The following is a 25,111-nucleotide window of genomic DNA, read 5'->3' on the forward strand; positions in this document are numbered from 1 at the left end:
TATCTTCTCGTGTTCAACAAAACCAAAAAAGAATACACTATTGCATTGTTTAAACATGAATATGAACTTGTTTTCATCACAGCATTCAAAGTCTGCACACGTTGCATCTTTTTAGTTATTTAAACCAGATTGTCCTTTTTAACCTTTTTCAATTTTCTGCAAACAAATGCGACCAAGAACAATGTTTTCACTTGGAATTTTGGAGAAATGTTGTCACCAGTTCACAGAATGAAACAAAAACGCCATTCACTATTGGCAAAAAATATATACACTGCAGCTTTAGCTTTGTATTCTTTTTTTCTGGTCTAGCTCAAATTTCTCTCACATTTTCCTTCTTTAAAATCTGGCACACATAATATTCTTAGAATATAATCATGGTCACCTATTGGGAATGAACCATAACAACTATTATAGTATTGTATGGCTTCAGACGATTTTAAATCTAGTGTAAGAGAGTCATACAGATCACTTTTTAAGTGCTTTATGGTGCACGGATCAGCATCTGCTTTTAGTGTTTAAGAAAAGGCCGGTTGGACATTCAGCTCAGCATCTCCCATTGTGTTCCACACAAGAAATAAGATGAGGAACGAACAACACGAAGATCAAAAGGTGATGACAGAATTTTCATTCGAACTATCTCTTTAACACTGTTATCCGCTTGAGGAAACACAAGATGATACCCAGAAGAATACAAACATAAGAGAACAAGCTGAGAAACCAAGAAAGCAAGAGAACTGGAAACACGTCGTTGGGTTGAACAAAACCAGGGCAAGAGGAGGGAGAAGGAAAAAAAAGCAATATATTTTTAATCTCGCGGATGTAATGTGATTGCACAGCTGCCGTAGGCTGCAGATTTCATAAGTTAGATCACATTTCAGACAGATGGGGTCGGGGTGCTCGCGTTCAGGCCGATCTGCATGGCTCTGGGAGAAGTTAATGAAGGAGACAGAAACACAACGCCCTGTAATGAGTTTAATGCCTTCACCCGGGGATTCCTCTGCTGGCCCTTGGGGGCCTGGAGGGGCCAAATCATGTTAGTGTAAAGGGTCGATTGCTTCTTTCTCTTGTCAAGGTAAGATTGAAGACCAAGGGGTAGAGAGAGATGCCATGATGAGACATCAGATATGCATTGAGTTGCTTGTTTTATTGGTTTTGTGCGTGTGTGTGGCTGCATGTTTCTTTGGTTGATTTTTGTCGACCTGCTCTTCTTCCCATTCTGTTGTCTTTCTCTCCAAGAAATATCTTGAGGTAAATCCAGATTATATTCGTTTAAGGTGGCCAAGAAGGGTCAGCAAAATTGGTTTGTAGTTAGTTCAAAGTGGTCTATTTGGTTTTAGCAAGCTTGGAAGTCAACCAGCACATTCAGGCTTCCACTAGCTAGTAGAGATGGTTAACCACCAACTTGGAGAAGCTAATGACCATTTATGACCATGTGCAACCATCTACCGCTGTTTTTAAAAATGGAATTAAAAAATAGAATTTTAACAGGTAAGAAAGCATGCTGATGTTTTGTACAGCTGCAGATTATTTTTATGATAATAGTAATAAATATGTTAATACTCAATACTGCTCAGTGGAAACTCTGTGATAAACAGGACACCTACTGTACTTTGTCAGTTTATGGAGTTGACTGGATCATTTCTAAATAAAGACAGCAGGCTAAGCTCCCGGCATGGTGACCGGAAACGGTGGTGTTACCCCTAACAGTGTAACTAGCGTGTTGACATGGAAACGTCAGGGTTCAGGGTCGGGGAAATAAAGAACTGATTATTCTCCCAGAGCTTTGTTCCCAGTTAAGTGGAACACGTGTTTGAGTGTGGAAATGTGTGCGTGTGTCTAAAAGAGTGAACATGGTATAAAATGTATCTTTTAATTGACATAAAATATTAAAGTGTAGAATGTTGGTAACTGAACACCCTTTGACCCAGTACCCATAGACTTGCATTGGTGTCCATTCGATAGAAGTGAATGGGTACCGCCGTTGTTCGGTTACCAACATGACAAAAGTGTGAGTTAATGATGATAGAATTTTCATTTTGGGTCAACAATTGGTTACAAAATATTAGCATAAAATGCACATCCGTTGTAAAAAATAACACGGTACGGTACAGAATTCCACAGTACAGTTCAAAAAATGACATGTCTTTGTCTTGTTTTGTAGTACAAATATCTAAACCTTCTTAAATCAAAATACAATTACTTGACGATTGAATTACTTGAAGAAAAGTAAAAAATAATATTTTTCATTAAGTAAGTTTATGGTAAAAACAAGCAAAAAATCTGTCCATGGGGTGAGAAAAATAAACTTGAATAAGAATAGAATAGAATAGAATAGAATGAGCTTTATTGGCCAAGTATGTTTCCACAAACAAGGAATTTGTTATAGTGACAGTAGCTCCACAGTGCAACAGAAAGACAGCAACAGGACAGAACACAGATGATAAAAAAATAATAATATACAATAATATAGAAATAGGCACTATTTCTATATATATAATATAGAAATAGGCAATAAGGTACTATTGTGTAACTTCTGAGCACTTCTGGAGTACTTCTCGGCACAAACAAGATATATTTTACATAAATTGAGCACTGTTATTCACCAAGGTTATTATACAATGAGAAATACCTAAAACAGTATTAAGAAGTATTCACAGGAACATTAGTAGACATAGATGTGTTAGTGGGATGATCTGAAATCACACTTAACCAAGAATGATTACATATAAGTAGGTTTATGATGATGATTTGATGATGAATTGATGATATATTAATACAATCTGTACCTGTAACCAATGATTGTTGATATAAATGCACTTAATGTCACTTTAAGCATGTTTCAGAGCACATTTGAGCACTATGAACCATTGTAAAATCCAGTAAGGCCTCAGAGGCCTAGAAGCCAGTTCAAGAGTTGGGACTTTGGAAACCTAGGCACTTTCCACAGACCACTGGTAACTAAGATACGCGCATAGTCCAGTGATTTTTGACGATTTCATATGAGGAGACCATTGTATGTAAATCTGTACCATTGTGTATAAATATATTTTAAAAATGAGGTAATAGCCAGCCTACCACGAATAAATACGCACCTTGTTGCCTGGGCTTTATTGGTGGCAGAAAATCAACAATTGGATGATATGTCAACAATTTGAAGTTTCACTATAACTGTAGACTGAAAACACTTGGAACATCTCGCTTTGTTTGACTCGAGCAAATAAAGTGAACTCTTTGACACCTGGACCTTCTTTGTCTGAGAGATTTTTTGAGCTGCAAGATCGTTTCATCTGCCTCTTTAGTACTTGAGAAAAAGGTCAAACTAAATTCAAGTTTATTTTTCTCACCCCATGGACAGATTTTTTTTGCTTGTTTTTACCATAAACTTACTTAATTCTTACATTCTTTTTAAAACCCAGGCCTAAATATCTTTCTCGTCAAGTAATTGTACATTGATTTAAGACGTTTTAGACATTTTCACTAAAAACAAGACAAAAATGCTTAGTAAGAATATCCTGTCTTGCAGTGTAGAGTATTCTCTGTAAGGTTTTAACAGTGAAAACGTGTTCAAGTGAGTTAACGGTGTTCTGCGCACCACATCAAGTGAACATTTTAGTTTCTCATTCTCATAAAGACACATACACAAACACCAAAAGGCTGTAATGGTCTTAGTAATGATGTTATTAAGTCGACTGGAGTGACGAAACTTTGCTCTGGGCATGAGCGGCCATGTGTTTTTGTTATTGCTATGACAACCAAATTAGGAAATTGGGGAAAGAAAGGTCCCCCATCTCCTATTACAGACACGAAGACACAAACATTCCCTCACACACACACACACACATCTTGAACACATCTACTGTATCATTGTATCGGTCACATGCCTCATGATCACGTGACCCCACCTCTGTTTTTCCTTTCTCTTAGAATCTCTATTTCTCTGAGGGGAGGCTGGAGGGAGGAATTGTGTCAGACAGAGAAAATTTACCGTGGTGTTAAACTCCAGCTGCGTTGTGGCTATCTGCTTTCCTCCCTGATAGAGTTTTAAAGCCCTAAACTCATGACATACTCATAAATTACCCTGGACTTGTTTAAACCTGGTTTCACCCCCACACACACACACAATTCCCCTACACAACGGTAAATACTAAGGTTTATTGTACACCAAGCGTTCTGACAATAATATTGCAGCAACTATATTGTATTATATAATATTGCTGGCGATAGATAAGACCTTCTCCTATAAGCAGACAGTTTTCCCTACAGAAATAACATACTTTCCTTTGCGACGGTTTAATAGGGCGTTTAAGGGACATCCTTGAAAATGCTTCAGGCTGAGAGTTTATTCCACGTTCAGATATATGATCAGGGTGTGTTTATATGTAAGCAGGCTTGTTTAACCTTCACCTAAACATACATTCTCTTGTCTTGTAATGAAAGTTAACAGAAGTGATCATTAGCTGACATGCTGTACTTTCTGTTCTAAAACTACCTCTGTGTTATCATATTGTTTATTTTTGGACAGGACACCACCATATTATATGATATGGTGTACAGTATATTTAACCATTTTCTTCACGCGTATACTTTAAACAAGATACGCATAAGAAATGGTCATGTTTAGGCAGCTAAGGTTTTTTGTACATTCTAAAAATTCTGTAGAATATAACAAACAAATTTTTTTAGCAAAATATTTTTTTACAAAAAGTCCCATAGGAAAAACAAGTATTCTAGCAGCAGGGATGCCAGAAAAATACCATAATATAATTTTTGTAAAGTAAAATGTCCCGACCCGATTTGTAACTTTTGCAGTTGATTACTGTAATTTGACTTTTTTTTTACAGTATTTCAAAACTACAGGAAAATGTAAAAAAAAATCTATTTTTTACAGTGAGCAGTGTAATAGTTTTCAGATGGTTCTCTTTTTGTGGTAATTTTTTTATCACGATGTCTATTGATTTTTTTTGCATAATGTGATCAGTTAAAATCAACACAAGAAAGGCCATTTTCTGAAGGCAAAATTTTAAAGGGGTGCTGAATTATTTATGATATTAGCATACAGTACTATGATGATGAACATGATGTTCAATAATAATTATGGTTTTTAATAGTGTGATTATTGTCAATACCGATATATTGTGACATCCCTACTCGCACCATTGCACTCCTTGACGAAATTTGACGAAAGTATATACAGTAAATATGGCAATCATTCAGTCTTATACCAGTACTATGGTATTATACCAGTATAGCCGGAGACGTTTATATTATAAACATTTTAAATATTATGGTTTAGTTGTCCAACAGATCCATAACAGTGTAGGTTTCCACATAAGGCACATTAGACACTGAACACATTTAAATAGTAAATTGAGGGGATGGATTGTGACATCTGTGTCTTTAAAGGTCAACTGAGCCCACCCTGAGACCAAATGTTACCACTTGCTTCTGCAACTTACCACCGCACACCATATTCACATGGGCAGTACGTGATTTGTGTCAACATGTGTTATAGTGAGTGTATCCGTTTCTGTGTGTCCAATGTGTTGGATAACATGTACGCACATATAGAGTGTCCACAAGACCATGCTGGAATGTGTCTCACAAAGAATGTCTGTGAGCGAGTGCGATCACAGGACACTGAATTCTCGGCCTGCCACAATAGGAGTTTTGTGTGTACTGCACCACTGATATGCCTGAGAGTGCATTCTCACGTGAGCAGACAAATAGTCTGGTTCACTTACAAATTGGATGGTTTAAAGGAATGGTTCACCCATAATGATGGTTGTAGGATGTTTATTAAAGGGATAGTTCACCTAAAAATGAAAATTCTAGCATCATTTACTCACCCTCTTGTCATTTTAAACCAGTATGACTTTCTTTGTCAAGCAGAACACAAAAGAAGATATTCTGAAGAATGTTGTTAGCACCCATTCACTTGAATTGGTTTTGTGTCCATATAATAGAAGCGAATGGGTTTCCGGTGCTGTTCGGTTACCAACTTTCTTCAAAATATCCTCTTTTGCGTTCTGTGGAAGAAAGAAATTCATACAGGTTTGAAATGACATGAGGGTGAGAAAATGATGGCAGCATTTTCATTTTTAGGTGAACTGTCCCTTTAACAGACATCCTACAACAATCCACCAGTTCTAGTTTTTACATAAGGTTTAGATGCAGGTTTATCTAAAATCATTTATATTTCACAATAATAAACTGGAAAAAAACAATAAAGTGACTTTTATGTGTTTATTCTGTGTCCATCACAGTTTAATTCTATGTCTGGCTGTATCAAAAACCCTGTCAAAATGATAGAAATGTGTCCAACCACAAAAGTTGAATATACAATTTGGTTGTATATATCTGGCTAAATGTAACTGCTTAAATGCCTTAAACGAACCCAATGGTTCGTTTTTACTGAGGATATGACAATGATGGAGTAAAGCCCATTGCACATTGAGTCCGAAATTTCCACACGTTAAAAAATAAATACGACCTCACGTTATGTCAATCACATTTACACACTGCCTCCGATATTTTTGTCCGTCATAAAAAAATTCAGACCGGGTTCGATTTTCTGCGTTTTCGCATCCGTAGCAAGCATTTTGAGTGGCCTTTTATAACAATTCAGAGACACCGTACAAACGAGAGGCAAATACGAAAAAACGCATACGAAAATTTCAGACTGTATGTGCAAAGACCTTAAGGATGGAAACGCTTTTCAAAAGTATTACATACTGTACGCACAATGACACTGTCAAAATGAAAACGTGTAAAAACGCTGTATTACGCATGCCAGGCCAGTAGTTGGCGATGTTACCCTATAAAGAAACACTATGCCCCTGTGTACACAAGCATACCCAGGTTTAACACACTCGCACATGCCTATAGATGTAATATGTATTTTTACTCGCAAAATGCATCAGATGATGAGTGAACAAACTGTGGTCATCCTCGTCTAGCCAATGTTACCAACCAACTTCACAGCTGTCATTAGAGTTCTTGAAGTACTGTATAGGCTACTGACTAATCCATAAAGATAACGAGTCATATTAAATCAATTCATATCATTAAATGTCCATCAAATAACTAAACGACTTACAGCAGAAACCGTGAATGGTGAAAATATTCCGCCAATGTTGCAGAAACATATGACATTAGAGGCCTATTAAAGAGCCGCGCTCATCGCAGGGCAATTTTCTGTTAAAGCTTAGGCACTTTGTAGTCCAACCAGTTTTCCATTGCACTTAAGAGCACCTAAACACACAAACAGGCCCACACAAACATATATTAAAAGATGCACGCACACTCCCGAGGAGCCATGGTTAATTGCACTGGCTGGAAAAGCATCATTAAGTAAAAGCGAGGAAATGCAGTTCTTAATGCGACTTAGTGATGCCGGGCCAATCAGACGGCTTCACAGGAATTAACGAGGGTGCTTTTGGGCCTTACATGAGGACACATTTACACACGCCACCCCATAGGCTGCATGCTTGGATGCTTGGCCTCTCTCTCCTTTCAAACGTAGAGATGAAAGCAGTGTGGCAAGGAAGAGATTGCAATGCCAGTACCCTGCAGCTTGGCGGACATGTGAGCATGCATGCATTTTACACTTTTTGACACATGTGGGAGTCAAGGAATCACACATAGGGAGATACGGGGTTTTGTGTCAAATCCAGCTGTTTAGAAGCTGAAACCTTGTAAGGTTTTGACGTTTTAATCTGACTGTAATTTTTTTAAATTATTCGCGTCTATATCGTCTTAAAAATAAAAAGACCTTTTAAAATCTTCCATTCTGACTTCTTTTTCAAATAGATGTCAATGCATATAAAAACCGGGTTATTTAGCTCAGAAAAATTGGTCTTGTGGAGAGAAATGTTTGACAGCCTTTTTGCCAATAAATAGTTTGAAAACCAAAAGGTTCATCAAAAGTCGCCATTTGCTATGCATTCAATCTGGCTGCTTTCTAGACAAGAATGTTCTTTCCTATGGGTTACCACAACCCTGCAGTCACATGCTCGTTGCACTTGCATGCATATGTTGATTATGAGAAATAGATATGACAGAAAAAAAACATGAAACACACACACACTGCAGTGCTCTACAGTTTTTGTCCCTGAAACCAGCACGACACAGGTCATCCATGAGAATGATTACATAAAGCCATGCTTCATCAAAGACCTTCATTCTCTCATTCTCTCGAACTCTTTCATCAGCCTCTCTCCCACCGTCTCTCGTACACGCTCGGCCTTCTTTTAGGTGAACGTGTCACCCGGAGATCGGGTCATTACCAGTGCACAAGAAAGGAGAATTGTCATCTTGTCTATGCATGTATGTGTGTATTTGTGTGTAGGTCATTTATTCGTGGCCATGCAGGTTTGGACATGTTGTGATGTCATCCAAGGTTAGCGTTCCATCTGTTTTCCCCCTCCTCTTACTTCTGGAACACAAGAGATTGTGCGTGCATGCGTGCGTGCGTGCGTGCGTGCGTGTGTGTTAGGACATATCTAGATGTAGGCTAACCAGACCGAAAGCATTATTTGTAAAGTGCCATTATTTGGATTACATAAAATGTTTTAAAGGCCATACATATATGGACAAAGACATGAATGCTTGGCCGATGCATAGCAAGTGCACAGCATCAGTATATCTACCCAACATGTTTTATTAGATGTATTGTTATTTAAGTTATATATTAAATATTATATATTTAAGATGTATTGAATGTTATTATTCGACTAAAAACAAAATATCGGTAAAAATGTGTCTGTAATTTTCACATTGACAGAACAAAACATTATTATTATTATTAATAGCATTATTTTATATTCATATTTATTAATAATTATAAGTAATAAAATTATTATCATTATTATTAACAACAACAACAATAATAATAAATGTAGAATAAGAGTTTATGCTAACCCCACAAATAGCGCCCCCTTGCAGTTATGCAGAGAATGTAACATATATTTTAAATGTTTTGTTTTAAATTATGAATTGCTAATTTTCGCTAGCAACATATCTTCTTTTGTGTTCTGCAGAAGAATGAGCGTCATACAGATTTGGAATGACGTGTCCTACATTATATTATATTGTATCTTTTGATAGTACTTTGGCGATTTTTTCTTGTCTGCATCCATCGGCGGCACAGCTCAGGACAGTGGCTACTCAACTGTTTGTAACTGTGCCGTAAGACAATCAGCACGCTTGACATTTCATATCACGTCCTGCTATTGAGATTAATGGGCATGCTAACACAAAGCTTTCTGCGGGTATTATAGACCTCCCTGACACACACACATCAATAACATATAAAACCTGTCAGTCATGACAACAAAACCTGTCTTTCTTATAGACGCTTAGAGATTTGTGGAAAACAGAGACAGAGATTGTATGTGCGTGGCTCTGGTTACGGAAAAAAACGGAAGCGTGTCCCGTTAAGGCCGAAGGGAGCAGGCATCGACACTATTCCAATTACGAGAGAGAATGAGAGCGTAGAAACGTGCTTCGATTCGGTGTGTGTGAGCGCACCAGGGCGAAAGGGTTGTGTACGTTCATTGCCGTGTGTGAGCGCGTGTACGAGCATGTCCATACGCTCGAATGTGTGTCTCTCAGCAGTAATTGTAATGGGACTCGAGGGGTCTGAGTTTGGCTGCCTCGCCGGCCCTCCACTCTCATTCCACACCTTCCCCCCATAATTAGGATCTGAGAAGGCCTAGTAATGTCCAGACTCCTGGGGCCGTCTCACTCGCTCTGCCTCAGATAAGAGCCCTTGCTCTGGGCGTGCAGGTCAGCCTTCCGAGAGTGCCAGAAACACCGTCATTCAGACGGGCACCTGGCCACAACATGCGCAGATTTCCGCGCATCCAAGGACGGATCGCAAAGGAATAAAAATCGATTTCGCCCACATCTCATCATCGTTAAAAGGCGGGTTATTGACCATAAATTTGATCAGTCCATTGCTACGTAAGAGATGCGCTCCTGATTGGCTATAAAGAGATCTCATTAGAGCGAAGGCGTGATCAGATATAAACCCAGCCTGATAGGCTAATAAACGCAGACATGGGGCGCGCTGCCAGTAATGTGTTTCTGCTCGTAATTTTTATGGGGATGTTTGGGAAGGCATTAACAGCAAAGATGAGCGCTCGCTGTGCGTAAATATGCTGTGATAGGGGTACGAGGGTGGGCAAACGTGGACGTGCTCACACTTAACCAGAAGCACCGAGAGGGAGCCAAAGGCAACTGTAGAGATGATTGAATCAGCGGAGGTTTGGCAAGACCGCTGGCAGAATGTTGACTTGGCATCTTGAATATGCTGTGTGTTTGATGCTTTGGCTGGGCCGGTGAAGTCGTATAAACAATTGACTGTAGAAAACTGAAAGTGAAAAGGTAAACAGTTTTATTGTTCCCACTATGAGACTCTTCGGCAGTTGCATCATAGCTCACTGTGTCTCAGTGCCTAGCGTCACGAGTGTCACATTTCTAAATGTTGATGCGAGTTGAAATTTATAAACATGTAGAAACTTGTCTGAGACCCCCAAATTGTGTTACATGTTGTTTTTAAAACTGCCATATGTCATTTTTGTCGCCATCTCTGTTTAAAACATAAAATTGCAGGTTACTTGCAAAACTATTTTCCATAGGTGGGTTGAAGTCATAGACTGTATAAAACATGGACGTATTGTCTGTGATGTCACACGTAGGTTTGTGAAGAGCAATTTTGAAGTAGAGCTGTAATCGGGCCTTTAAAATTAGACCCGACCGGGTCCGAGCCCGACAAGTACATTTTGAAAAAGCCCGAACCCGTTTACAGCCGGACATTAGGCTATTCAAATGTGCGCACGCACACAGCTTTTGTCAAGAATGCGTCATTTATACATGTTTTAACATAATTTATTAATGACTAACGTAGGCTATAGGCCACTTGGAAGTTGGAACAAAGAAATAAAATAAGTCCTCTGTAACATCGTAACATCTCACATATCCCACTGGCTCATTATTCTCATTATGCACATGGTCAAAACTTTTCCTCACCTCAGACTTTGCTTTAGTTGCTGGTGCAACCAAAACGTAATCGCCAGAGGCAAGCCTCCGTTTAACCTCCTCAGCATCCATTTTCGCATCTTTCTCGCGCTAATCGGAAAGCATCACATGACCGCTCATTTACCGCGCAAGCCCGAGCCCGGCCCGAGCCCGTGTAAAATGATCGAAATTAAGCCCGAACCCGACCGAAACCGTCGGGTCACGTCGGGTCAGGGCAAAGATCTTCAGCTCTATTTTGAAGCCTAAAGTGGGCGGAGCCGGTCGTCTCCATCTTGGCAGCGCGGCGCTGCATGTCGCTCCCAAAAATGGGTAAAAAGGCGGGACGTGGGTGGAGCTGAGGTGCATGGTTGCTGAAACCACCTGTCACTATAGCCATTGAGAGAGAGAGTTCTGCCAACGGAAGTCCAAAACGCTGGAGCGTCACGTGATTCATGGAGCCTTCAGATAGTTCCAGGAAGTTACTTTTTCTCTTTAATTGCTTTATTTCTTTCATTTTTTTATTGATTAAATGGCTTTCGTCTTTAAATGGGTTAAAAGTTTACCTCAGTTGGTCTGTTTAGTCGCAGTTCCATGCGTAACTAGTAACTTCTGGGAACTATTGAGAGCCCGTGTCACGTGATTCATGGAGCCTTCACATAGTTCCAGGAAGTTACTTTTTCTCTTTAAATGCTTTATTTCTTTCATTTTTTTATTCATTAAATGGCTTTCGTCTTTAAATGGGTTTAGAAGTTTACCTCAGTTGGTCTGTTTAGTTGCATCTCCCTGCGTTACTAGTAACGTCCGGGAACTATTGAGAGCCTCCATGAACCGCCTTTGCTGTGAAAAAACTGTTCTATTGGAGTCAACGGAGTTGACGCGTCTCTCTCTCTCAATGGCTCTGCCTGTCACTTAAGTGACCACGCCCTTAATTATGCAGAATTTTAAGGCTCAATATAATTTAAATAGATGAGTTATAAAACATTCACCCCCCTCACAGTTATCATGAAGGGCAAAATTTGCTATATAGACTAAAATCAATTTTTGTACCAGGCTGTAAACATCATTTTTCTGCTATAAAGTTGGGGCTCAATGAGATTCTGCTCTCTTTTGGAGCCAGTCTCTAGCGGCCAGTCAATGAATTGCAGTTTAAGTCACTTCCGTGTTGGTGTCACGAGAGAGACCGGACGGTTGGCGCTCGGTTGAAATCAAATGATTCAAACTAACATTCAGCACAAAATGATACCTGACAGCTCGAATTATACGTCACTATTGTAAGCTTACCATTGTGAATTGGGGAACGATAAGGAGATGGTTTTGAACACTGATGTTTTATGTACTTGATTTTTGTTCGTTTTTAACCAAAAACAAATGAACAGACTGCAGTTTTAAATGCAATAACAACCCTGAAGGAATCCTGACTTGTTTTACAAGAGATTTGGGGACAGGAAGTTTTGAAATCGGCAATAAAAAACAAGCGGAATAACATGAGTGTGCTGAGGAATATATTGTCTACTCAGGCCTATCGAAAGACAAAATTCTTGAACGTCTTTTAAAGATTCGCAAACACAGTTTTCCCTTTTGAAGTGCTCGACCTGTGCACCCAACACCCAGAAATCGCATTAAGCCAGTCAGAGCTAGTCGCAGTTGCGTGCAATATGCATCAGATTGTTCACGGTTAAGGGCTCTGCATACTACATTCGAAATCGAAAAACGACCGTCTGTGACCTGATTTCGAACAAAATCTGGTCCAAACGACAATTCGTTTCACTAGTTCGCAGCACCAAACCAAACAGAACTCTCCGGGAAAGTTCGTGTTGGCCGGTAAACACCCTCGAGCCACCATTGGTCCATGGCCATTACGTAATAGGTGGGTGTGTTGTTTGTGTGGCCACGTGCACAGAGGCTATTTGGATACATCATGTAAACCCCGCCTCCAGAAACAAAGGGTTGTTGGATTGTTCGAAAACACTATACCGTCTATCAACGTTTTCGAGCTTCGTTTTACCCCAAAACGCAGAATGAAAGCGCAATTCGCCTGGACTATGCTGAGCCCTTTATACAATGGCTGGAGAGCAGAAAAAGTGAGAAGAAAAACAAATGTTTAGTCAAAGTTTCGTTGATTAGCATGGCTGAAACAGTCACATCGGTACGACATTAAGCCAGCATAACCACGGAAACGCACAAAGGAAATATATCAAAGACAGAGAAAAGCACCAAAGAGAGAAGACAAAAATGATAAGAGTAAAAATATTGCAGGGTGTTGCCTAGACTCCAGCTGCGCGTGTATGCATGCGTGCACAGTGTGCTCATTAGCGCTCGGAGACGACAGGAAACAGACGTTCTTGTCTTCCTGCGAGAGCAGAGAAAGGGAAAGTTAAAAAATATCACACGCACACAGCCTGGGCTCAGTCACCTGACGTTAATCACAACGAAAGCTCCACTTAACCGTCCAACAACCTGAGCTCTGCACAGCTGGAAAAACACTGCGGCCCTCCTGCACGCACACATGCGCACGCTTCCGACTTTCACTGAACTCTTACTAACAACCAGAAAGTGAAAATACATTAAAACCATTACTGTTAATACGCAATCTACTCTCATATGTGGTAAACCTATGCAAAAAGACCCTCACAGAGGAGAACACACACTCACACAGTTGCCCTCTTGCTCTGGACCACATGTTGGACTTAATCCCCAGGGACCGACACTCACTGGGCCATGCCGGGATGTGTGTGTGTGATCTCTTTTACGAGCATAAGGCCTGCCTTTCTCTTGACAGTGAGTAAAAACATAAGACACGGTGCAGACAGACCGCTACAACTACGATTAAAGGGATAGTTCAGCCGAAAACGAAAATTCTGTCATCATTTAGCTGCATCATTACAAGCTCTCTTGTCATTCCACACCTATACGACTTTCTTCTGCAGAACACAAAAGAAGATATTTTGAAAAATGTCGGTAAGCAAACAACACTGGCCCCCATTGACTTCCATAGACGCTAAACCACTGAGACGTTAATAGCGTGCGTATTCAAAGAAAGTCATATACAGGTTTTGAATGACATTAGGATGAATAAATGATGCAAGAACTATCAACACGACACAGTTGAAGTCAAGAACTCCCTTTGTTAATGCTAGCTAATGTAAAGATGTACACACACACACACAAACAGCTGGGGAGAAGGGATAAGACAGCTGGCAAACACTCAGCGAGGCAAAACAACGATGGATGAAAGAGGACAGAAAGGAAGAAAGACAACAGTGGAAGTATTAGATCTTAGCTGTAAGAGAGTCCTAAAATACTTTAGGAAAAGCAACAACTTACAGTGATATTTATGACGGTAATGCATTAAAGAACACATGACATGTGACAGTAACCGGCGCACCAAAAATCTTGATTTTAAGTTGTTACAGTAAGTTAAACTCTCACTTAACATCACAGTTGACCGTGCAAAGGGAACAACTGCTATCCGAGTGTGTGAGATATTGTTTCCCATGACTTTTAATCTGTTAATTTACAATGCTCAATATATGCAGCTCAGAAGCATTTCTATGCAGAGTGAATTCGCTTTGGAGAGGCAAATGTAACCGTACTACAATTGGCACATTTAAGCCCCAGAGACTGTGATTCCCGTGTAAATACAATTCGACCGCCTTCGTGTGATATATTTGGCCCTTCTGATGGCAATTTTTTTCGCCCTTTTAGTGAAAAGGCTCATGAATTTTACTGCCTCATAACCTCATGATGCTCCCTCCCCCCTTTATAGGGGCGGGCCATCCAAGATTACCGAAGTTACATCAATATATTCTTTGTCTCTCGTGACGAAAGTAGTAGAAGTGTCCTGTCTATTAATTCCAATTTGATTCGTCACTTTATTTGGCCTGACCCGTGTGTGTTTGTGCGTGTGACAGTAAAAGAGAGAGAGGTCGCCTTCTTCCCCCAAACCCCTTTAAACTGTGGCGTAAAATCATAACAAATGATATCAGCATGTGGTCGAGAGAAAGGGAGAGAGAGCGAAAAAAAGAGAGATTGTTTCCTCCTATGAGTGGGACTCTCTCTCCCAAAGCGCAGCATCTGGAAAGACACTCGATTCTTTTGAATAAAAAAAGGAGTGTGCGAACATGAGGAGCGTTTCTCTGTTAATATGCATGAGGCTGCAGAATCCAAGCAGTTTGACAATAATCCCGCTCTACTGTTAACAGAAAATTTTATAAAGCAACACACTCACACAAATATAAAAAAACATGTTGTGTTCATAGACAGCCACGAGTATCATATTTTCCCTGTACACATTTATAATGTAATATTCAGTTGCCCCAGATGCAACACAGGAATAAAAACCAACACATTTCATTGAAATATAGAGTTCTGGGTTGAGCAGTGTCAGCTTGCTTACATGTGTACATAACACAAGCTTGTAAGTGTTTCATTAGTTGTAGTTAAAATTTCCCAAATTAGCAAAATTTTGAAAAAACCTTGCTTTTGTAAAACTGCAAAATTTGCATTTGCTGGTAGCTGGTTTGCTGGTTACCATGAGGGTTATGGTGGGACTTCAAACTATAAATATTGCATGTGAATCGTGAAACTTTACACACACAAAAAAACAGGTACCATAAGCATTACCATAGAACCTTTTTCAGAGACCTCCTCAAGAATACAAATCATTTAAGTCAATATAAAAATCTCTTTAAAAAAAGTCTTTTTTCATAGACATTTCATCAGACGAAGTTAACTTTTGGTCTGTGTTTGGTTATAATACAATAATTTATTTTATATTGAATTTATATTAATTTATAATATTATTTTATTGTTTATTATTACACGGCTCGTTGGAATGCTTGATTCTGATTGGCCAGTCGCGACATTTGCAGGTTCGCTATTCCACGGCTCATTTGAATGCTTGATTCTGATTGGCCAGTAGCGACATTCCAAGGGTTGTTATTTTCAAATAACAACCGCTCAAAACTAATAACACCCTGTAACCCGGATGCTGCAAATCATTTTGAGAGGGGCAGTTTAATATTACACAAAAATGTATTATAAATATGTCTTTTAATAACATACTTGACATTGTATTTACAAACGATTAAACCAATTTGCCTGTTCCTGACGTCTGAACGTCGTTTCTTATTTTAAAACTGAAACTAAATGGCTTTTCCTCGCGGAAGGTCTGTATTCGGTAAAAATGAGCTAATAAAATATTTTATGTCCAGTTTTTTTCTCATGTGGCAAGTAGCCGTATAATAAGCGGGATAATGTACAAGCAGCCGGCTGTTGTCACGAAATAAGCCCCTTCAGTGTGATACAAGACCCTCCGCTTCGCGTCGGGGCTGATCACACTGTCGGAGCTTATTTCTGCAATAACAACCGGCTGCCTGTACATTATCCCTTACATAACAACCTCTCAAAACTAATAACACATGGTAACCCAGATGCAGCAAATCATTCTGACAGGTTTTTTTAAAATAATGTTTAATAACATATATGACATTATATTTACAAATGATTAAACCAAATTGCCTGTTTGTGACATTTGAACATCGTTTTTTACCTTAAAACCAAAAGTAAACAGCTTTTTTTTAGGTCTGCATTCGGTTAAAATGAGCTAATAAAATATTTTAAATTCACATTTCATGTCCAGTTTTTTCTCATGTGGCAAGTAGCCGTGTAATAAGCGGCTCCGCATTGCGTCGGGTCCTGATCACACTGTCGGGGCTTATTCCTGTGATAACAACCGGCTGCCTGTACATTACCCTTACTTAATTGTATTAAATGACATTAACACTATTTAACAGTTATTGATTCTTTGCAGTAGTGCAAGTTAAAATTGGGCCACATAACTTTGTTTATGTTGTTGCTGCTGAAACCGTCGATATCAATTATGTAGTAATATAAAAACAATACAAATGTTATTTAAGTTAGGTTTTTTAGGCATCAAGATGGCGCGCGTTCAGAATTAGCTTTATATAATAACGCTCTCATGTTACAGGCTCATTTAGCCAGCTAGTTAAAAGTGAGCGGGTTTCTACATTTGTGCAGAGACAGCGGGTGCTACTTTTGACAGCAAAGTGAAACATCCGCGTGCAAGTTACGGGGTTAAAAATCTGTGCGTGGGTTTGTGTGTGTGTGTGTGTGTGTGTGTAAGTGTAAAAGCTCTATGAATGGTTCCTGAAGTGCACTCCTCAAACATAGCTGCAGCACATTCTCCTCTCAGAACTAGCGTAGGAGGAAACCAGCACTGATATGCCTCTCTGGATTTCAACCTTATCGTAGAAAACTGCCTACATGCACAAAATGAGAGAGCGAGACAGAGAACGAGAGAGATATTACAATAGTCTCTCAGACAGCCAGACACTCGCTTTTAATCACGGTCATTCAGCGAGGCCTGAAAAGAGCCTCTGTCCAGAGCTCTGTGCTCTCCTACGGCTTAAACAATGCAGCACTCACACGTTCTCATTAAAATCCTGTGACCATTTCCCGATTGCTTCAACCGGCCAAAAAAATCCCAGTTTCTATCTTTCGCACAAACACGCCATGTCCAATAACAGGAACACGAGAGCATAATCCTGAGGGTAATTTTAGGCTTTGCCTTCATGACGTTCTTACTTATTTGTGTTAAACGTTTCTCCAAAAAATGCCTTATAGAAAATACAATCTTTTGACATACAGTACAACTATATATCAAACTAATGAGGATAGCAAACATCAGGAAAAATGTGAAGAGAAGTGTTATTGTGTTAAGATGTCATCAAGACAAACCAGTCTCCATTTAATCCCATTGCTTTCTAAGGAAAACAACTGAGATATTAATTAAGAAATCGAATTTCGTTTACAGAAAAGACTGCGTAGCGACAGTGTGCGTGTCGTGGCTTTTTGAAACCGTGTTATTTTGGGGCACAGGAAGTACACCAGCAGGCCCATAAACAAAGCGGTGCGATGCTCTCCCTCTCCGTCTCTTCTGCACCTTTATCTCTCGCTGTCTAATTTTTCCTATTGTCTAGTGTTCTGTCTGCCTTCATTTCCCTGCACCTCTCTCTCCCTCTGCTGTAATTGTGATGGGTGAGCTGATAATTGTAATTACGTTCTCTAGGTAGAGTGTGTGTGGGAGAGGTGGGGGTTCGTCTTCGAGGGGTGCGGACCCATCTGGGTAACTCACGTAGCTTTGAAAATGTCAGCCGGAGGAACAATATTGGTCTCGCGCACATACCCGCAGTATAATGGGTACACTGACTAGACGACGGAGGGCAGAGCATCGCCACGCTGACTCCAGCCAATAATACAGAGCGCTTGTGGAGAGCAGTGAATCGAACACACACACTTGTCAAATGTTGTCTTCACTCTAGCTCGGCACTGCCACATCTCTTCCTCATTACCCCGAGCTTTCACAGGACCAGAGTACACGTCTAACCAACCCGAAAACTACATGTGCAATCACAGGAACACATTTTTGATCTTGTTATCTATGAATGTTAATAAAGCCACACCAAAAGCAGAAATACACTGAATATACAGATCAACTATTAACAAGCTGGCTAATTCATATGAATGTATACAATCTCGTTCGTATGTAAGACGCGCTTTCGCACCAGTGATGGTTAGGTTTTGGGGGAGGAGCTTCAGTATCGCTTTTTTGGAATGATTGGCATTTTTAGATGATTCACATCATAGGAATTCATATGGAATCGCCACTCGCGATATAGACAGAGGTGGAAACGCTCATGCGCTCAAGTACTAGCTTAAATCACGCGGTTAATGTTCTCGTCCTTTTCGTTGTCACTCTGTGCCCAGAACTGCACAGCAGGAGTGACAGGCACAAGCAGCATGAGCGTGTGAGGCTGGTACAGGTGCAGAGATCAGCGCTGAATGCCGTTCATCTGCGTTGCCCGTCTGTGCGCCACTGTCTGCAGACAGCCGCTAATGCCGGGGATCAGGGAGAGGCTAACGGCATGAGCCGCCCACACAGACACACACACACACACACACACACACACACAGAAAAGCCACTCAGCCAGATAATTACGGATGCGTCCTGGGCAGACGCTTAAACACACTCTCAGAGCCGTTGCCGCTAACAGCGTTCATTAAAACCAACACTGCAAAGGTCAGAGGTCACCCGCTGCTAAGGACCGATGCTTGCCACTCCATTGCCTCTCCAGCGCCACTCCGAAATGACTTGATTTCTATTTCGGTCCAAACGAGAGAGAGACGGACAGATGTAAGGATGTCAAATAGGAAGAGAAGTTTACTCGCCATTGGGCGTGAAAATACCGAATCTCGTGTTTAAATATGCCTCTAATCAAATCATCTCCCCCGCCTGCCTTTCGGCTAATTCAATAAAGGCAACAACTTGTCATTGTTATTTAAAGTAATTTTCAATGTAATCAAGTGGTATTAATAAGCATGCTGCCTCTCATTACCGACTCAACCTGCCTTCCGAAGCGCGCGGCGTGCACGCGTCTGTGTGACAGAGACTGTTGTGTTCTTGTATGCGTGTGTGTGTGTGTGTGTTAGAACATTATGCATGTGCTCATGACTCATTGTGTGTGTCTGTGTGGGCGGACATGAGTTCCATGGTATTTTTGCATTGACAGAAGTTGCTGCATCTCTCGGTTTCTTGTTTAAGTCGCTCGCTCAAAAGTTCGGGAAAGGAAAAAGGAGGGAGGTGGGGAGGTGACCTCGATCAACAATTTTAAACAATACATTTATGAATGTAGAGAGAGAGAGAGAGAGAGAGAGAGAGAGAGAGGGATGGATGATGGATGGCGAAGAGAGAGAGAGAGAGAGAAGAGAGAGAGAAGGGACTGATGGGAGAGAGGAGAGAGATCGAGAGAGAGAGAGAGGAGAGGGATGGATGGATCGATGGATGGATGGATGGATGGATGGTGGATGGAATGGATGGATGGATTGGAGGGAGGGAGGGAGAGAGCGAGAGGAGAGGAGAGCAGAGAGAGAGAGAGATGGATGGATGTGGAGTGGATGGATGGCGAGAGAGAGAGAAGAGCGAGGATGGAGAGGGAGAGAGAGAGAGAGAGGAGAGAGAGAGGATGGAGATTGGATGGATGATGATGGAGAGAGAGAGAGAGAGAGAGAGAGAGAGAGAGATGGATGGGGAGAGAGAGAGAGAGAGAGAGAGAGAGAAGAGAGGGATGAGGGGGAGGAGAGGAGAGAGAGGATGGATGGAGAGAGAGAGAGAGAGAGAGAGAGAGAGAGAGAGAGAGATGGAGTGGAGATGGAGGATGGATGAGGAGAGAGGAGAGAGAGAGAGAGAGAGGAAGAGGAGAGAGAGAGAGAGAGAGAGAGAGAGAGAGATGATAGAAGGATGAGAAGAGAGAGAGAGAGAGAGAGAGAGAGAGAGAGAGAGAGGGAATGGATGGATGGAGAGAGAGAGATGGATAGGATGAGATGGATGGAGAGAGAGAAAGAGAAGAGAGAGAGGAGGTGATGGGGGAGGACGAAAGAGAGTGAGAGAGAGAGACGAGAGAGAGAGCGAGAGAGAGAGATGGAGGATGGGTGAGGGAGGGAGAGAGAGAGAGAGAGAGAGAGAGAGAGAGAGGGAGATGGATGGATGGATGGATGGATGGATGGACGGACGGACGGACGGACGGACGGACGGACGGACGGACGGACGGACGGACAGACAGACAGATAATAGATAGATTCCACTGCATGGATCATAACAAACTTGCACTATTCTTACAATCCTTCATTTTCGGATGCAATCCACGATGATGTATTTTAACTACGCATGCAGGCATTTTTGCAAGCTGAGACATTCAAAGGTGTTAATTCGATACAAACATGCAAGAAAAGAAAAAGGTTATGCAGATGTATTTGTTTGGAGTGTTTGTTTCCGCGGCACGTCAGCTTCGCGTCCGGAAAGATCAACTTAATAGATAGCAAAGCCGCTGTTTATTTCTGGATCCAATTTTAGCTCCATCTCGGTTTTCTCCGGTCCTTACTCAAATAAAGGACGACAGAAAAAAAGGAGTTTGAACCAAAGGAGAGATAATGAGAAAGTTAATCGGATGCTGCGCAAACATGCACACACAAGTGTGTGCTCATTAGACAACAGTGTTCTGGGTCGTCGGGTGGCTTCATTAGGCTGTAAAGAATGCCACCGAGAGCCCCGGGGCCACGAATGAAAAAAGACTGAAAGAATGGAGGGAAGGAAGGAGGGAGTGAAGCAAAAGTAAGAAAAAGAGAGAAAAGGAAAATGTAGAGGTACAGGACAAGGTAAAGGAAGAAGAAAAGGGACGACAGGGCAGCTGATCCTAAGCTGGTCTTTATTGAGATGGTCTGGCACCTGAGCCTCTACACTAATAAAGAAGAGGAAGACAAATGGTGATCCATCACGCGTCCTCCCCCCTCAGCCATCTTTCTCTCCGAACATAAGATTATGCCCTGGTCGGCTCTGGGGTGAAATTGTGATTGTCAGTCGAAGAGTAAGAAACGGAACATACGGACTAATAGTGCCATATTGATCGGGAAACGTCTACTTAAATGCAGCAGTAGCCTGTGACGGAACTGGCTAAGGTGAAAAACTGGACCGTACGCATGTTAGTGTGTGTGTTCTAGTGCGTATCATTTGCGCTTTTTTGTCAAATATTCAAGGGACCTAAAGTGTATCAGGGGTGAAATGAATTTTTGCTAGTACATATTTATGCATGTGTGTGTGTGTGCGCACATTTCGGTGCATCCTGAGCTGTGACCTGCTTACCGGAATAAATAATTGACCAAAATAACACTTATTTCAAGAGTGCACAGCATGTCATCTTTATACCCTTGATCTATTTTCATAATTCAGTGAGGAATACAGTGGTGCCCCAATTTACAACAACCCAGAATCCTGAACTATATCTGTGGATCCAAAGTATTTATAGTACACTTCATACCCTCATTTATAAGCCATTCAAAAATGATGTGCATAGGAACATAAAGTGGCATTAAAAGGTCAATAACTTTTTAAAGCTTTAAATAACGCTTACACATAATACAATATAATGTAAAATGCATCTTTCGTTATTAATTCGAGAGAAATTGTTTCGCTTAAATGTTTCTCTATTTGGGGGTCATATGTTGTTGTAAATGTGTGCAAGCTTCCGAGAACTAAAGCGGAACTATGATACATCATGACAGGCTTTGTGGTTTCTGTTGCCCTTCTATACTTCCTCCTAAAACTGACAGAGAACTGACATTTCACAAATGGCGTTGTCTCAAAAGTACATTGGCTAATATTTTAGACATTTGACAGAAAGAACCTTCTCTATGAAGCCCAATAGAAGATTTTAGATGTCCCCAATAAGCTGTCTAGCAAGAAAAAGTAAAAACTGTCCAAACGATAAAGAAGCTGTTTATCTAAAAATAAAGGAAAGAAAAAAGACGATCAAACCAACTTCAAATACGCACATTTCTTTGCGTAACAGCTGGATATGCGCAACACTGTGCCATAGCAGAATCCTAGAAAGGTTTAAAAGAACCTAAAGTCGATTGATTTCACGCGTAAAAATGAACTTTCGTGTTGTTTCTAAATAAAACTGGCAACGATGCGCGCTGCAGCTTCTCAGCATCAGCACCATCATCCCGCATCACAGATGAGACGAGACGCGCCCGGTCCGATAATCCTCCTCATACCGGACCCGTTTACTTCTGTGCTTCAACAGTTCCCGATGTATTTGGGGGAGGGTTTGGGATCCCTCGAAGGGTTAATAAGACACCCCGTGCGTCAGACACATGACAGTAAGTGAGAACTCAAGAAAACAAGTCCCGCACACACTTTTCAAAGCGAAATAGCACACACTGGCAACGATGCGCGGAGTGCGTAATGTCGAGCGGAGCGCTACAAAAGCGCGTCCTCAGCGCGGATAGATGGAGACACACTCGGCGCTCTCCGCATGCATGTTCGGGTCGGGTGACTCGGGTCTTACCTTAACACGTTCCAGCTCTTGAGGGGGTCCAGGTCTGAGATTATAGAGACCATGGTTGAGGCTCGGGCAGCTTGGGCTTTGTTCGGACAGAAAGCGGTTGATAGGAGTGAGTGAGTGAGCGTTGTTACTCCGACTGTCTCTCTGCACTGCTCTGAGTGTGATAGCGCTGAAAACAGTCTCTTTTTCCTCCGCCCCTTACAATCACTTGAGCTCTCCCTCTCTCTCTCTGCCTCATCTCTCTGTACGGTCCCGAATATTATAATGTCTAACCTTTTCACATCCGTAAATCTTACATTATATTCAGCTAAAGAAAGGCAATCGTTACATTATTATATACTAGTTATGTTAAGTCTTATGATTAATGTGCCAACGAAATTAAAGTAGCCTATTCACAATAAACAGGCCTATGCATCCAAACTCACACACAGTATACATATCTTATAAAAATATATATAACATTACAATTATATGAAATATTACATAAAATAATAATTGAACACACATTGACTTTCAGTGCCCCTAGTGGACCCGTTTCCTCAATAAAAGTATGACAGCATGCCTTGATCTATTAGTGAAGATCTAACTTCGTAAGTAAAAACCGTACTCAGTCAGTCACTTATATAAACAAGGCAATCCGCTTGTTGAGTCTGACATCGCACACCACCGCTTCCGGATCCAAACAATCTATCAGATTCCAATGGCAAACAACAAAAAATGATAATAAACACTAGGGATGCACCGAAATGAAAATTCTTGGCCGAAACCGAATAAAAATGAAACACTTGTTCTCGAATACCGAACACGTTTTTTTTGCATTTCTTCTACAGTGGCAAGAAAAAGTACATGAACCTTTTGGAATTTCATGGTTTTCTGAATAAATTTGTCATAAAATGTGATCTGATCTTGATCTAAGTCAAGGGTATTGACAAACATAATGTGTCTACAAATAATAACAAAAAAATCTGATCTTTCATGTCTTTATTGAACACACTCATTCAACATTCAAAATGGCAGTGGAAAAAGTAAGTGAACCCTTAGAATTAAAAACTGGTTGACCCCCCTTGGCAGCAATAACCTCAACCAGGCGCTTCCTGTAGCTGTGGATCAGACCTGCACATCGTTGAGGAGGAATTTTAGCCCATTCTTCCTGGCAGAACTGCATTAGCTCGGTCATATTCTTTGGACGTCTCATGTGTATGGCCCTCTTCAAGTCAATCCATAGCATCTCTATTGGGTTGAGGTCTGGGCTCTGACTTGGCCATTCCAAAAGGCGGATTTAGTTTTTCTGAAGCCATTCTGTTGTGGACTCGCTCCGGTGTTTTGGGTCGTTGTCCTGTTGCATCACCCACCTTCTACACAGTTTCAGCTGATGTACAGACATTCTCACATTATCCTGAAGAATTGTCTGATATACTTGGGAATTCATCTTCCCCTCAATGATTCGAAGCTGGACAGGCCCTCATGCAGCAAAGCCGGCTCAAATCATGACGTTTCCTCCACCATACTGTACAGTTGGGATGATGTTTTCATGATGATATGCCATGCCCTTTCTATGCCAGATGTAGTGCTGTGTGTTTTTCCAAATAGTTCAATCTTAGCTTCATCAGTCCACAAAACATGTTGCCAATACCGCTGTGGAGCGTCAATGTTCTCTTTTGCAAACTTCAGGCGAGCAGCAATGTTCTTTTTAGTAAGAAGGGGCTTCCTTCGTGGTGTCCTGCTGTGGATACCCTGCTTGTTCAGTGTTTTACGTATTGTAGACTCATGAACAGAGATGTTAGCAAGTTCCAATGATGCCTTCAAATCTGTGGCTGTCATTCGGGGTTGTTTCTTTACCTCATTGATGAGTCTTCATTGTGCTCTTGGTGTCATTTTGACTGGGCGACCACTTCTTGGTAGAGTAGCAACAGTCCCAAAGTGTCTCCATTTGTAGATTGTTTGCCTAACTGTAGACTGGTGAATTTCTAAAGTCTTTGAAATAACTTTGTAACCCTTGCCAGCTTTATGTAAATCAACAATTCTTGATCGTCGATCCTCTGAAAGCTCATTTTGGCGAGGCATGGCTCACATAAGCGTGTTCTTCTTGTGCAGAGCAAACTCCAAAAGTTTGAGGGGTTTTTATCAGTCAAAGTAGCTGTAGTCCACACCTCCAAACTTATTATCTTAAT

At 40.9% G+C, this 25,111-nt stretch overlaps 1 protein-coding gene across 2 annotated transcripts in view; it reads right to left on the reverse strand.

Moving 5' to 3' along the window:
* celf2 (cugbp, Elav-like family member 2) overlaps window positions 1–23,115 on the reverse strand; it is a 146,580-nt gene extending 123,465 nt beyond the window's left edge. Inside the window, exon 1 of one of the 2 annotated variants that reach the window (XM_057324600.1) lies at window positions 22,944–23,115. In XM_057324600.1, coding sequence (XP_057180583.1) covers window positions 22,944–22,996 — 53 coding nt within the window. In that variant the 5' untranslated portion in view covers window positions 22,997–23,115. The remainder of the gene's footprint in view (window positions 1–22,943) is intronic. The other variant, XM_057324610.1, reaches the window with a different exon arrangement.
* Window positions 23,116–25,111: the final 1,996 nt, after the last annotated feature.

The sequence above is a fragment of the Triplophysa rosa genome, linkage group LG24 (genome assembly GCF_024868665.1).
Source record: "Triplophysa rosa linkage group LG24, Trosa_1v2, whole genome shotgun sequence".
In the NCBI taxonomy this organism is placed as follows: domain Eukaryota; kingdom Metazoa; phylum Chordata; class Actinopteri; order Cypriniformes; family Nemacheilidae; genus Triplophysa; species Triplophysa rosa.